This window comes from Solea senegalensis, linkage group LG3, assembly GCF_019176455.1.
Source record: "Solea senegalensis isolate Sse05_10M linkage group LG3, IFAPA_SoseM_1, whole genome shotgun sequence".
NCBI lineage: Eukaryota > Metazoa > Chordata > Actinopteri > Pleuronectiformes > Soleidae > Solea > Solea senegalensis.
The window spans coordinates 9,629,501-9,645,640 of NC_058023.1; the positions used below are offsets into that span (position 1 = coordinate 9,629,501).

At 41.4% G+C, this 16,140-nt stretch overlaps 3 protein-coding genes across 6 annotated transcripts in view; 1 reads left to right on the forward strand and 2 right to left on the reverse strand.

Annotated features, from left to right (window-relative positions):
* The window catches only part of sema4f (sema domain, immunoglobulin domain (Ig), transmembrane domain (TM) and short cytoplasmic domain, (semaphorin) 4F), a 52,263-nt gene that overhangs the window by 17,564 nt on the left and 18,559 nt on the right, over window positions 1-16,140 (reverse strand). The window lies entirely within an intron of this gene.
* On the forward strand, window positions 385-3,503 carry LOC122765773. 2 transcript variants are annotated; one of them, XM_044020186.1, is made up of 7 exons: window positions 385-734; window positions 1,609-1,711; window positions 1,806-2,034; window positions 2,119-2,389; window positions 2,479-2,656; window positions 2,771-2,960; window positions 3,180-3,503. In XM_044020186.1, exons 1-6 carry the CDS (start codon window positions 450-452, stop codon window positions 2,809-2,811), a joined length of 1,107 nt encoding a protein of 368 aa, XP_043876121.1. In that variant the 5' UTR covers window positions 385-449; the 3' UTR covers window positions 2,812-2,960; window positions 3,180-3,503. The 2 variants fall into 2 exon arrangements, with proteins under 2 accessions (XP_043876121.1, XP_043876120.1); XM_044020185.1 differs by having other exon boundaries at window positions 2,812-2,960.
* On the reverse strand, window positions 3,339-4,752 carry LOC122765774 (P2X purinoceptor 7-like). Of its 2 annotated transcripts, none has more exons than XM_044020187.1 (4): window positions 4,494-4,746; window positions 4,101-4,170; window positions 3,660-3,814; window positions 3,339-3,501 (listed from the first exon to the last, which is right to left on the reverse strand). In XM_044020187.1, exons 1-4 carry the CDS (start codon window positions 4,619-4,621, stop codon window positions 3,339-3,341), a joined length of 516 nt encoding a protein of 171 aa, XP_043876122.1. In that variant the 5' UTR covers window positions 4,622-4,746. The 2 variants fall into 2 exon arrangements, with proteins under 2 accessions (XP_043876122.1, XP_043876123.1); XM_044020188.1 differs by having other exon boundaries at window positions 3,382-3,501; window positions 3,656-3,814; window positions 4,494-4,752.

Below are 16,140 nucleotides of genomic sequence, written 5' to 3' on the forward strand. Positions count from 1 at the left end.
AGACATTATAAACGTTGTATTTATTCCTCACAAACCTGTGTGTTGTTTGTCAGTGTTCCTGTACAGCACCTCGAATCTGCTTTGCTGTATGAATAAAACTGCCTTACCTAAAGTAATGTTTTCCTTTAAAGGCCACATAGACCGGAAGCTCCAATTAACGCTGCGTTTGTGTGTGTATCTGCGTCATTACCTCGTTTATGAAACCCTAAAGTTTCAGAACAAACAGTTCAGCCACTGCTGAGAAAATAGTGTTGCATTGTTGCTCTGGGCTCTGCCAAGCGGATCTGCACTTCCCGAAGCTGATGATGTCATCAGAAATCCTCACCACTCCTCTCACCACCGTAGCTCCTCCTGGTGCAGGCACTACTCTGGGCACATCCGGTTGCGTAAATTCAACCGCAGAAGAAGAACTACTCTCGTTGTAGCTGCTGAGCATATCGGTTGAGAACATGTCTTCGAAAAAAAGATCAGTTTGCTCTGTTCTGGGTTGTAGTAAACAAGGAAAGACGCTCCACAAGCTCCCCACCAACGAGCAAACAAAAGCTCAGTGGATATTGTTCATTTTTGATGGGAATGCCCCTGCTACATTTCCCAAAATTCTCCATGTATGTGGCAACCACTTCACAGAGGATTGTTACACAAACTTCGCGCAATACAAAGCAGGGCACAGCACCACACTTCGCCTCAAAGAAGGAGCAGTGCCTACAATACATGCTGGATTACCTGCAGCACAAGTAAGTATTTCAAACAGTAATACTGTCTTTGTGTGCTCGTTCTGCCGTTTAGCATTAGCGATAGCAGGCTACTTGCTAAGCTACACGCGTTCGCTCGTGTTTCAATTGCGTGTATGTGTCTCTCCTATGCCGGTAAACACGGCTGTATTGTGGGTGACTATCCGGGGAGCACGTAGGTATGGAGGCTAATCACTATATGAGTTTTTCGGGAACCCTACACCGATAAACACGGCTGTATTTTGGGTGACTATCCGGGGAGCACAGAGCTAAGCAGGCTAAACGCTGTAGAAGTTTGGGACCGTGTTCGCTCGTTGCAATTGCGTGTATGTGTCTCTCCATGCCGGTAAATAAGGCTATATTGTGGGTGACTATCCGGGGAGCACAGAGCTAAGCAGGCTAAACGCTGTAGAAGTTTGGGACCGTGTTCGCTCGTTTCAATTGCGTGTATGTGTCTCTCCATGCCGGTAAACAGGGCTGTATTGTGGGTGACTATCCAGGGAGCAAAAAAGAGCTAAGCAGGCTAATCGCTGTAGAAGTTTGGGACCGTGTTCGCTCGTTCCAGTTGCGTGTATGTGTCTCTCCATGCCGGTAAATAAGGCTATATTGTGGGTGACTATCCGGGGAGCAAAGAGCTAAGCAGGCTAATCGCTGTAGAAGTTTGGGACCGTGTTCGCTCGTTTCAATTGCGTGCATGTGTCTCTCTCACTTGTAAACACAACGTTATTCATGCGGTGTAGGAAACGTGTGTTTATGTTAAAGTAGGGAAAAAGTTATAGTCGAATTGGGGCAGATTCAGGAAAGGTAATGAAGTAGAATCTAGTCTTTTTAGCATGATCTGTATTATTGTTTTAACCTTTACTATTTTCCATACCAGGATCGTTTTATCCACACGGGCACACAAACAGAAGCTCCAAGTGTGAGAACATGTGCCACTCAACTGTCAATTGGGACCTTGAAAACACACGTGCACAGCCAAAGTAAGTAGAAGTAAGTAGTAAGTAAGTTGAAAATTTCATAAGAACCAAATTAGTAAAGAGCATGAAATGTTCACACATTGTATCTACTCCATAGGGACCCAGACACCAGTGTTGTCACATGAGACTGCTGGCACACAAACCACACTGCCTGAGTACATGTTTTCATCCACACCTATAAAGGGGCCAGGGTTTGGACCACAAAAAAGAGCACGTGTTGAGTCAGAGGAGGAAGAGGGATTCACCTCACCAGAGTCACAAGTCGACCCAAATGACTCAACCTTTACTCCTGGCGGATCCCTAACAACACACGATTCAACAATGTCGTAAGTACTGTACAAGTTCACTAGGCTTGTCACTTCAGATCAAAGAAGTGAGGCTAAATGCTTTTTGTCTTGTTACATTTGTAGGACTGAAAGTGCTGTATACATGGATAAAAAATACATTGTATTTGAGTCCTGCCTGAGGGAGCTTTTTGACACATGTCCAGTGTGCAAGAGAAAATGCGAAGTGCAGCAGCAACAGAAGGGCACGTATGTTGCATTTCATCAAACGTGTCCAAAATGCAACTACTCCAGGAAGTGGCAAAGTCAGCCCATGATGAATAACACCCCAGTTGGCAATGTACAGTTATCTGCTGCTACATATTTCACTGGTGCATCCTTCATCCAGCTGGAAAAGGTAATACTATTAATGTTTTTGTCAAAATCATATGACACTTTCAACCAATAGACAATTACTAAACACTGTTTGTATTATTGTTATGTTAGCTATGCCGCGCCTTGCAGCTCCAGATTACTCATTATGACACCTTCCGGAAACATGCAAGGAAATACCTGGAACCTGCAATCGTCCACAAGTGGAAGAGTGACCAGCAGGTCCTTTTCTCCACATTGAAACCGGGGGGGAAAGTTCAAGTTGCAGGAGACATGCGTGCAGATTCACCAGGTAATGAAAAAAATCAGACCACCATCAAAATCATAAATACCAATTGTAAACATAAAAAAATCAATCACTAGTTTTTTTTAAAGAAATGAATTCATATTGTTCTGTTTACTTCAGGGCACTCTGTCTCATTGATCGGAATCTTTATATTTACATAGGTTGTACCTTGCATCCATGCATCACAACGAAAATTCCAGCCGTGAGCAGGCAACAACCGCTTTAGGCCAAGCTGTCTACAGAGTGTCGTATCCGAAGGCCAAGAAGGGAGAACCCACCGCGAAGCCGGTCAAAACAGACCCCACGTACAGTAAGTCACTAAAAAATTTTATTTACATTGAATAAAGCGTTATACAAAAACAGACAAATACTGACATTTCTTTTGGCTTTTTTTCCCTTTCTTATTAACTTAAATTAACACCTAACACAGCAAATAACACATTTAAATTGAAATAGCTGAAAATGTAATGACACAGTAAAGAAATTACTGTCTGAATGTAATGTCATGGTTCTCTGTTACATTTTAAAGACTATGTGGCTGAATTGATGAGGCTGGTGTTCGAGGAGGTGATGGAGGACCCAGAGTCTTTCGCAGAGGACATGAGGAAGATCGCCATCCCAGAGACCCTGTCAGCCCAGTATGACAGGCCCTTAAAGGAGGAAGTCATTGCCTCACACGTGACCCGCTTCAGTCAAGGGGTGGGCGGAAGCCAACATATTGTCCAGCCAGATCAGGAAACTCCTGGCGTATCCGGCACACAACACACGACGGGATGACAACTCGTACACGTCGTCCCAAATATCCCCAGCACCAGCTGACAAAGCTGCGGTATGCTAAATGCCGGTAGCGACTGAAAAGTAGATAGAAATGTAAAAATTAAATGCTGCTCTTGCACTGAGCACATTTTGTGTAAAAAGTATTTATTAAACATTTCAAAGACACAATTCTTTTATCACTTATGTGTGTTATGATTTAAACATGCCTCTTATTTGTATGTTACATACATACTCGTGTATTGTTCTTCCCCGCAAAGGCCCATAGTCTGCCCGGTAGATGTTGTTCATGTTCTGCAGTGTGTATGGGTTCAAACAGTTAGGCTCCAGGCCTGGATGGTAGGTCATGCATGTTGGTGTGTCCGGAAGCTCATCCATTCTTCGGATAACCTAAAAAGGGGCAGAACAATACTGTTACAGTAATGGCATAGAGTAATTAGGTGAAAATAGCTGGATCACTCAAAAGTGATGGATTATTACTGTAAAAAGGTAAGTACAATCATAGTTACAAACAGGATTAGAGAAAATGGAGCTACATTGTAGTGCACTGGTCTAAATACAGGATTGAAAATAGTCAAATTTGTACTACATTGCTTTAAAAAAAATCTAAACTAACATTTACTAATCCATTTTTTTACAACACTAATTTAGTTATTGTTTATGGGCAAAATAATACCTTAAGTGTTTCTTTACAGCAGACGTTCTCCCCTTCTGTGGGCATCTTCATGCAGTTCCCACAAGTGCACCTTCCAGAGATACAGTATTGTGTATGAAAAGTACAGTAACACATTTCATAGATTCAAGAGTTCTATTCATCAGTTACTCATATTACGTACAGGGGAACAAAACTACTTTCATTACAGTCCCACCATATATCTACACAAAATGTTAAAATTAGCGTTTCACCAAACAGTAAGTGATAAATTCTAAATAGAAAACAAAAAGACATGTACAGGTACTGCTGAAGCTTATACTGAGAAAAAATGGTGGGGGGAGGGGCGGGTTATCAAGCCTCAACCAGTGTCTCCCTCATACTGTATTGGAAATATACACAGAGAAAACATATTACCATTCTGAGGCGTCCTGCAGCAGTCTTTGTTGTGGAGGTGTTTCACTTGCGACAGTATCTTCTGTCTCTGGGTCAGACTCCGGGTAAAATGTGTAAGGGATTACGGCGCGGGGTCGTGACACAGCCATTTAACAATGTTTTGATAATGACGAGCAGAGCATCCATCGTGCCAGAGGGGGAGCTGCGTATCTGAGAACTGACGTGCTAAATACGTCACTTCCAGGTACCTAGCCAATCACAGGACAGTGGGAAAGCTCTCGTTGGCTGGCCAATCACAACACAGTCCACGTTCTGGGGGTGTGGTTTTGGTCTGAAACAGCGCGGCTGACGAGAGCGTCAGTGAGGAGATATTTTGATCGGCTCGTTTGCAGCGATTAGAAGGTTTTTAATCATGAAAACAAGTTAATATATGTAAGTAGACCTCCATAACTAACATATATGTGAGATACAAGCATTCGATGTCACCTTTAAATGGCTGTTTTAAAAGTGTAGCTCTGTATCAGAAATGGCCTCAGTCCGTATCATATGACCATTCACAAACACTTTGTCAGAAGAACTGTAATAAAAAGAAGAGATGAACAGCACAACAGCTGCCAGTAAAGACAACACTTCAGATTCCTTGTATATGTTTCATTTCCAACAGGTCATCAAGGCTGATGCTGTTGTGATTTGTCTTTCTGGTAAAAGAGTCATGTGATCAGAATTTAATGAATCAGGGGATGGATGTGATGTGACTGATAAGACCCGGATTGGGAAGCGAACATGGGGAGTCTGCATTCCGCTTCTGCCTGTCCAAACTAAAATGCAACTCGAACTGGAACAGGGCCAGTAACGTGACATTTCTAAAAGTCTCATCTTTATCAGTTTGACAAATATGTATGGAGTATGTTTTTTTTTCCTGCATTAGCACAGACAAATAAGCAAAACTAGAAATTTTAAATATGTGCATATCAAACCAAGCTCTCTCACAGATGTGCATGTGCGTGTATGTGTGTGTGTGTGTGTGTGTGTGTCCTGTTCCAGTTCAAGACAATGGCATGTGACAGGCATGAGCATCCATGACCTTCTACAGGTAGAAGGTAATCTTAGACAGGTGAGAAACAAAGGATTCGCACATAACACAAACACACACAGAGATCTGTGCAGCTATTCTTTTAAAAACTCTACCTAGACATACATTCATTTGGACAGGCTAAACAAAGCCTTATCCCTAACCTTAACTATAACCACAATTAAAGTGTTTGCCTTAAACCTTAAATGGAGGTTCTGCCTCATTGGGACAAGGTTTTGGTCTCCATGAGAACTGCTGACAAAGTTAGCCTTTCTACCAGAACAGGTCCTACCACACATAGATACATACAGTATGTTAGGTGGAGATCCTTGAAGTCAGGTATACTTTAAACAGACCCACACCAACATTTGTTTTATTTCCACTTGGCTTCAGCTCCTGTGCTGATTCACTGCACTGTCAGTGAGCTGGAGAGCCACACACACACACACACACACACACACACACACACACACACACACACACACACACACACACACACACACACACACACACACACACACACATACACACACATACACACACACACACACACACACACACACACACACACACACACACACACACACACACACACACACAATACACATTGGCACACACACAGTCTGGATGCACCAAAACATTTAACAGTTTTAACGTGTTGCTATTCTGAGCTCAACTATGTGATGGTAAAAGTATTTAGAGCATTTTGACGCAGAGGGGGAAGGAGGGAGTCAAAGTCTGAGGCTGATAATTTACGTGAAACATTTACAGTGATGGAGAGTAATGGGGTGACATGAAGTTCAGCCAACATACAGCTACTGCACAGAAGCTGCAGAAAAAAAAAATTCACTTTTATAAATATCGTGTTCGTTCCCAAACTTCCTCAAAAGGATGTTTGAATGTATCATTTGTCATGTGAAGCAAAGCAATCAGAAAACATTTGTTAGAATTATAAAAAAAAAACATCCATCTTCTACCGCTTCATCCTCCACATGAGGGTCGTGGGGGTGCTTTGCTAATCTCAGCTGGTACACTCTGGACAGGCCGCCAGTTCATCACAGGGCCACATAATATGTGGAGACAAACTATGTTATATCTATATTATAGAGATAAACAACCATTCACTCTCATGGTCAATTTAGAGGGTCCAATTTACCTAATCCCCAAATCCGCATGTCAATTGGGACAGTGGGAGGAAACCAGATGTTGTGAATGATATAAAGTTAAACTATGAATTGAAGACTGCGGACAAACAGCACTGTACGTGCTCAAAGCACAAACTGAAACTACACCCAGTACTTCCTTTAATCAATAGATTAACCTTATCTTTCACCCCTTTTCACGATTAATGCCCAACCAGCAATCAATACTCTCCTCTCCCACATGTGGGAGGATGAAGGGTGAGGGGCTTGTTTCATTTACTGCCTGTGTTTACTGCACATGCTCAGTCGGCACAGCGTGCTCCCACTCTTGGATAAATGTTTGACACAAGAATGTGTGTGTGTGCGTGTGTGTGTGTGAGAGAGAGAGAGCCACAGACACTGTTTGTCTCCAACACCCTTTAAGGACATGTCCGCTTGATCCCTCTGTGTGAGATACTGATGTGACACACACATACACACACATACACACGGTGAGACAAAATAGCTTCATTTGCCTGCAGAGTCACGATAATGAAGCTTTGACATTAAAAAAAAAAAATCACTTTCAGAGAGGAAGTGAGAAAGATGCAAACAACCATATCTACCACACAAACATGCACATGTGTTATTTGGAAGGCAGGTTTCAGCTGTGAAGGCCACATTAACCTATAGTTCCCTGCCCCACACTCATATGGTTAAAAGTGAGAGTGACCATTTTTGCATCTTAACATTTCATTTTCATGAAAAAGGATCTGAATCATAAAGAGATGACAATGTCGTTTGAGGCTGTCTACAAACAAAACATTTTCCTAATCTGAAGAGCAAGATTGTTGAACCATTGAATTCCTGCAGCAAAGCAGAATTTCTTGCTGCTTTGTCACACATTTCAATCTTATTGATTTGGATACTGCACTTGGTTGCACTGAGATCTTTGCACAGCCCCAGTTAACACTGCAACACTTTTGGTGACATGCAGACTCTAGGGCTTGGCAATGTGGCCAAAAACATTAGCACAATCTCACGTCTATCAATATTGATAATTATCACAACAGATGTAAGCGGAGGAAAAAGTGGAAGACAAAAGTAATTGTGCTTATAAACTGTCTGTATGCACCAATGACAAATCCCTGTTAAAACAGTTATTTACCATACATGTGTGGCTTCACCTTGAAAAGCTCAGTTACAGTCCATGCTGCTTACTGTGCACAACAGTCTGCTTTATTTTGCCGAGCGTCACTTAGTGTTAATAGAATCCTGACATGTACACATGGAGGAGAACACCAATTACAAACACACAGTAAAAACACTTGTACTGTCTGGTCATTAATCATGTCAGAGGGGTTGCCTTCATCCATTTATCTGCCCCTCTCACTTGTCCATATCCCCCTCTCTCCCTCCCACCTAGCCAGAACAAAATACAAAAACCAAATTGCTGACATAGGTAACATATTGCCCCGTGTGTAAAAATGAGTTTCTCATATTATGAGTTCAGCTCCCTCACATGATTTCATCACACACACAGTTTTGGATGTGGCTCTTCATGTGCTGAGGTCATAAAAGCCATTTCCCACGATGCCCTGCTCCTCAGTGACGTCGTCATCACTCTGGGCGACAAGGGGAAAAATAAAGAGGCGGGGTTTTTCCTTCCTGATCTCATCTCCAATACAATGGAGACGCACACACACACACACACAATGCAGAACTGGGTGCCAATAAGTGTATGTGTGTTTGCTTGTTTGTTTAATATGCTTTATTAACTTCACTCTGCTGTTCATGTTGTGAAAGAGAGCTTTGGATCATTTCCATAGTCAACAGGAACCAAAACCGAACCTGAGGTCCAAGTGGGCATGTGGCTACAGGAGCAGGTGCATGGTTTTGGTTTTGGTTTTGGTTTTCATTTTAATCCTGAACCAGTGGCAATGGAAAGTACATCACAACAAAAAATGAGGAGCTTTAGTGCGGACACATAAAAGTCTCTTTTAATAAGTAACTGAAAATAAATTCAGTCCTCAGATTTCCAGTGAACTTGTCTTCTCAGATTTGTACTTCTCTTGAAATACATTTCAACAGTGCACAAAGGCCAACATGCACCAACACCCAAGTAAAGCCATGCACAGCACAGTGCAAGTGTCATTGCTAATTTCCAGGAACTTAGTTACCCATAGAAAATAATTTCCCAGTAATCTGTGCAGTTTGCTGCGTTTTCACTGCACCTCAAAGTTTCAGAAAATGTGTTCAAATCAGGCTGATGATGTATGGGGTAGCGGTATAACTCCTTTGCACCTAGATTACGTTGCTGTGTTGCAAAAATGGAGATGAACGCACACACTTTATACCATGCACTATAGACTGTTTAAAAGGGCACCCTAAAGTTGTGATTTCTGCTATTGGAAGATGCTGACCACTTCTTGATGTTCTTGCTCTAAACATCTTCTATAGTTAAAAGAAGAAAAGACAAAAACATAAAGGAACGGCTGATTAGGGCACCAGTGTCCCTTACCTTGCAAAATGATGTGGTCATTTTACAACAAAAAAAATCAAACCATACAAATATACTGAAGTGTTAAGTAAAATCTGATATCATACGCACACAGTGACATATTCAATAGGATAGGTAGCTAGACATTTTCATACACTCACACTGTACAGCTGTTATGGAGAACCCATATCCCCAGGTGGCATTCAGACTCTCATGGTTTCCTGCCACTCTCACACACCTGCTGAACCTGCTCGACAACTCGCACGTGTGTTTGTTGAGTAAAATTGGGTGAGCTTTCTTTTTGAAACAAAGTGCTTAATACTCAATACTGTACTTCATGCACGTGTACTTGACATTTTATTTATATTTCTAGCAACTTTTACTTTCATTCCACCACGTTCCCTCTAACAGTCTTTGTTACTCGTTACTACCAAATAAAATCTGTAGAAGAAGAGTTGGTCATGGTCTGTATTAATATAGAGCTTTTCTAGTCTTGAAGAGCTGCTTTACACAGTTTTGCCATTCACACGCTTCAACGTGGGGTTGTCTTGCTCAAGGACCCATATAGACTAGCAGAGCCAGGAATTGAACCCACAAACTTCCAGCTGAAAGACAACTCACCCAACCACTGAGCTGCCATTGCTCAATCCTAACTCCTCACCTTTTTAATACACTTTAAACCAGAAAATTACTTTTGATACTTAAGTACAGTGAATGTCATATTAAAGTAGTAAAGTAATATTATAAAAAATGACTTTACTAAAGTCATTTTCTGGTACTTGTACTTTTACTGTACTACTATCCCTTTAAGATACTTAAGGTAATAACAAGCTGAGGATAGGCATATCACCAGCTGGCATATCCTTTGTAGCTGTACTTACTGTAACTGTGCATGTAAAACGTACTGACAACAGTGCCACAAATCCACCTGCTCCTTCTCTGACTTAGCACAAATGATACCGAGTCAGCACCGCGCAGCATCACATCACAAACAATGCACATCGCCCCCGACTGCGGGAAGTACAACGCACTCCTCCAAGCAAGCGAAAGGACAAAGTAGCAGAAGCAGACGTCAGGACGTTATAAAGTATTGAGAGGATGAGTCTCATTTCACCCACCCTGAGCCTGAGGACACACTGTGCTGTCTGGAACAAAAGCTGTGGCGAGCTGCTGCGTCGTTACATAATCAGCTCTTAAGACCAGTCATTCATGTGTGACAGTGTGAGGCACACACGCACACACACACACAGTTTTATGATATTGACATGAGCAGCAGCTGTCTGGTGGATGTTGACCCAGCAAGTAAAGACACTAAATTTCTCCTGTTTTCTTTTTTTTTTTAAATGTCCTGTAACGTCAAAGTGATTACAAATAAAAGCAAGTCATCTCTGTTACATCTTCATTTCCCGCTCTCTTCGGTGCGACTTTCCCCTCAGCGTCATCTCTCTCTAACAAGGCTTGCTCCATCCATTGTGTGAGCCAGCAGGGGTGGTCACTCTCATCTAATAATCCTCTGTCACACAGATTAATGCCTGCTGATGACAAATCTCCCCTGGAGTGGGTGGGACCACTATTTGCTTGATTTAACCCAAGGGCAGATAGAGAGAGAGAGTCAGGGAGGTAGAGAGGGGCTATCATCTCTCTTTCAGGACGCCATTGGTCAACAGGACACAACAGTTTTGACTTCCTGCCTTTGTTTCTCTTCTCGTCCCTCCCCTGCTATCAACCTGCATTTCCCCCTGCTGATTAAAAGCTCTCTCTTTGCCCATTGCATGTATGAATGGATGGAAATAAATTACTACTGAAGACCAAATATCAGTGCTGTGTCGTTGCATTGAACAAGTTCCTATAAGGAGCATGAATACATAAAAAAAAGAAAGGCAAAAACAACAACAACAAAAAACAGCGGTTAAAAGCAAAACCCCACTGCAGTGACAATCTTGCACCCAAACCTAATAATGACCAACTCCCACTTTCACAATCCATGTCCAGCACTCAAACAGTCATATGGCAGGTCTGATTTATTTTCTTTTTATGTTTGTGCACAGCACACTCTTGCATAACACACAGTGCACGCTTACAGATTCACCAAAAACAAGTGTCTGATTATCATGCACACGTTTGAGCACACACATGTTTCCACCTGTTTGTGGACACCCTGATGGGAGGAGCTTAACCACTTTTGACAGATAGTAAACAAAAGAAGGAGGGAGGTTTTTGTTTTTTATTTTTAAAACAGGAGAAAATCTTTATTCAGTTTACTTCTTGGGCCCTGCCAGCTTACACAATTGTCTGTGTGTGTGTCTTTCTGTGTAGGTGCATGCAAGTCTATGGTTGTGTGTGTGTGTGCGTGTGTGTGTGTGTGTGTGTGTGTAAAGGTAAACATGGTCAGCCTGCTCCAAAGCATCGCAAGATTGATTACCCTTAGCTCATTCCTGGCAAATGCAGCAAACCCTTTGTGTGTCTGTGTGTGTGTGTGATTGGTCTAACAAGGAAAGCTTTGTTCATATAACGACTTTTCGCTGAAACTCAACCAGCTGATCAATTTCTGTATTGTTTGCACACGTTTTAGTTAACTGGGGTTAACTTGTTGGTATTAAAGTTGTTTTTAAAGTCAATTTTTAAACACTTGTAGAACACTGCTAAAGTACACAAATAACGACCAATAATGGAATAAATGATAGGGTACAGGCACTTTCCCTCTGCAGTCGACCTTATTTTTCATAACATTAGCAGTGCATGTTGTTTGACATCTTTATCAGTTGGCCAATATAGCTGCACTGACTGCCTCACAATGGCTGGCGTTGGCCTAGTGACAAATCATCAGCTAACACATACACAGAGAGGAAGCGAGAGAGAGGGAAAGACAAAACCAGAGGAAAATACACAGTGATGTGTGTACAGTTGTCATGTCATATATGAAGGATTTGATACAGACCTTTTCTGTGTTGCTCATGTTACACACAGGAGCAACACAGAAAAGGTCTGTATCAAATCCTTCATATTGGCTTTTCAAAACTTACAATCCAATTCTAACACTAAAACCAACTTTTAACTCTTAAACCCTTTTCAAAAATGAAATGTCCTCACACAAATGTCCTACTAGAGACATGTATACACACACAGACACAGACAAACTACAGCACACACCTCAGTGCCCTAACAAAACAACAGACTGAAAAAGGGATAGGAGTGAATAATTGACTAGTCCATTAACACTCTCACTTTCTGTACCTCGTCCCCTAGCTACATTATAATAATGTTAACAAATGCTGATTTATGAGTCATATTTACAACCGAGTATTAGGGCCAAACTTAGGAGAATAAAGTTGTAACTATTATTCAAGCAATATCTCAGATGATGCTGCAGCCTGCGTCAAGATGAGAAACGCGGAGCATTTCGTGAAGTTACATTGTCACATCAGCACCACATTATTTTTTAGCAACAGGACTTAACTGAAAAGATTGTGAAAGAAACGCTGGTTGCTGCTATTTAATGATAACAAAGAAACTTTATTCTCGTAATATTACGACTTTATTCTCGAAAGGTCACATTTTTTTTCCTCTACAGTTTGGCCCTAATACTTCGTCGTACATATTGACGCAAACCATAATAATAACCTCACCTGATGTACTAACATATTTTGTGTTTGTCTTACTGTATACATCGTTTATATGTTAAGTTTTTATTTTTATTTTCAAATATTCTATTTAAATGCACCAAAACACCAAGTCAAATTCCTTGTATGTGTAAATGTAATAAATACTGATTCTGATACATGTTAGTCTTCCTAATCTCATTTAGCTTAGCTAAACTTTTTGTTGGTGCATGATTACTGCGGTTGTTGCTAATATCTAGACACGTTGGTACCTTTCTTAAAAAACAAACAAAAAAAAACCAAAAAAAAAACCTGTAATGCAAATAAGTCAGTCTGAACCAGAGCTGTTGATCAGGAAGTCACACATTTCCTGCCATTGCTGTATTTCCATGCACTGATGGCAACAGTAGAATGACACTTCATGTACAAGAACCTCCAGTACAATTGAAATTAGCTGTTATCGATGTGTTAAACTGTTCTGTCTCATTCTTGCTCTGTATCCTTCCATGCATCTATGAGCATCTTTGTTTGCACAACAATGACGACATGCAAGCGCACTCCTCATTCATAATGCAAAGCAGCCAGGCCGACTAAACCAAACAAACCAACAGTCTGATGTTCAACATGTCCTGGAGCTTTCAGTACACTCATACTGAAGATAAAAGACCAGTACACTAGACCATGTTGTCAACAACCAAAAGAACTCAGAGCTGTGATGACCTTAAACTCACTATCCCAAGAAAAAGTAGCCTCATTTACTTTCCTGTACTATTTTTTTTGCTTTGACTCTTGAATCTGTGTGTGACATCAGCCTCATCTCTCTACCTCCTTTCACCACATATAGTGTGTTCACTGACACGCATAGAGGCTATTAATGGTGCAGTCTTTACAGCTGAACGCATGCAGCACCGTGTGTGCCCCGCTCATCAGTTTCAGTGGTTTTCACAGCAACTGCAGAGACACAGTATGTGTATTTCTGACAGAGTTTTTCATGCAAAAAGAGACAGTTTATATTATATACGACAGTACGAAGATGTGCCTCTATGCAAACAGTACAAACATGGTCGTTTGCACAGGTAACTACATAAAAGCTTGTGGTTTCCCTGAAACAAGTCATTAGAGGTAGAGTGGGACACGATTTTCTGAGGCATTTTTTACCGTGGATTGTAATCAATGAAATGAATGCATTGTCCCAGAAATAAAAAACATTCAATCACCTGTGGAATGGACAGGCCTGTAAAAACACCATCTAATCATAATCAACGGTCCGAATTAATTAATTGGATCATGATGCGTCAATCAAACTACCATCTGACCCCTCCATGCGTGTACCCCTCTTTGTGCACTAATTGCACATGCTCAAAGCTTATTCTCGCTTGCTAACTCCAACGGGACAGTTGCAGCAACGTTACGACAGAAAAGGTGCCGACAACAGATGTTGGTTGCAAACGAAAGACATTTCTTTGGGAAAGCTGCTGCCAAGAAAAAGGCTGATGCAGAGTGATTTGAGCGTTTGAATGGTGGCGACAGAAGGGGCTGCAAAGTGATAATGTGGTGACCGGTTGGTTCACTTTATGTCTTTGTGATCTTTTGAGAGTATTTGTTGTTTTTCGAAGTATCCAATTATCCAAAAAAGTACCGAAAGATACCGATGCTGCGCAGAGCTCGTGAATCTGTGTTCGTTGCACATTCCTGTGCTCTGGAGGCGTAGCTTCGGAGGGAAAAAGTCCTGTTTTTCCAGGATCTCCAACCCTACCATTAATAGTGTTAACCATTCATCAACACCGAAATCTTGAAGCAAGTAACACAAACAATCTCAACTGAGAGACTCAGCCAAGCTAATAGTGCTGTGGCCTATTGTTGTGTTCTCTGACATGTGTGTAACTAGGCCACCTGACTAAGGCCGACTTCCTAAACACACACACACACTCACACACATAACATCCTGCTTGCACTAGTGGACAGGACACACATGGACGCACTTAGACGGTCAAGCAGTTCATTCGCTCACTGTCCATGTTTCTAACAGTAACTCTATGATAGACTAACAAGAGACTCATCATCAAAGAACTTCAAGTTACAACATACATGCATATGAGCAGATTAGCACACACACACGCACACACACACACACACACACACACACACAGTTTGACCTAACCCATATGTTTGAGTGGGATAAGCCTACATCATCTCTTAGTGGCTTAAAAAAACCTTAAGGCTTTTCAATCACTTCCCCCCAGTGATACAGGCTCTACACAGTATCACACAAACAGTCCCACTAACTGTCAGTTTAAACCTGGATCAAGTCATTTAGAACTAGAATGACTCGACAAGAAGATGGAGAAGTAAAAGCTTTCATGTTTGCTGTATTTTTTGAACGTCTATGGAAGATATTATCAGACAATCTTAAACTTTAATATCTAACAGCTATTTTTTAACATTGCTGCGCATCCTCATATGTTATGAAAACATACATTTGGCTTTCTTCTTTTGGCTATTAGTCCCTCAAAGGGACTAATATGTTGCAGCAAAATACTTCATTTTTCAAAGAGGAACAATCTGTCCCTTGATTTAAACCTCAACTTTGGGCTACCACAGATCTGCCACTGATGGGTCTGGTTCTTCACAGTTGAAGCAGTTCACAGGAAAGGAGGAGCTGTGAAAACCACGTAATTTCGCACCACAGCCATTTATCTGACAAACAGTATGAGACTATGATGAGTGTGAGGATGATGTTGTTTCAGATCTTTAGTGATTTATGGAAGAGCTTTTACAAAACTGTTCAAAAATGGAACTACAGAATGTAAAAAAACACTGAGGTAATATGAAAAAACATAGAAAATATCAACTCCCCTTCCATTAAAGACTTTAATCACCTCAGTAAACTATCCACTGTTTCTGCAGGGGATAGTTTACTGACGATACCATTTGTTGATAGCATGATATTAATCTAATCTCTACGGTGGACGGCTGGGATTCACTCTGTCCCATGTGGACAAGGGTGTCTTTACTTAAAAGCACTTAAGCTGATGAGATCGTCCAAGATGCCAGGCTGCTGTGATGTCATGCTGCCATCTGACTGCACATGCCTTGGAATGATGTCACACAGATTCCACTGTGATTTAAAGTTATAATTAACCGTTTCATTTCACAGATTACATAAGCTAAAGTGGATCACCTGCTTCCCCAGCAATAGAACAAGGCAGAACTTACAGGGTTCAATAGGTCTTCATTCTGGCAAAGCGAACACAAAACAACGTCTTTTGTGTTTTCTAAGTGCACAGCGACTGAGTGTCTGAGCTCTTTTGATCTAGCACTCACTTCTACTCAAAACAAAGGCTCAGTCATTGTCTCCTCACGGTGATGCCACCAT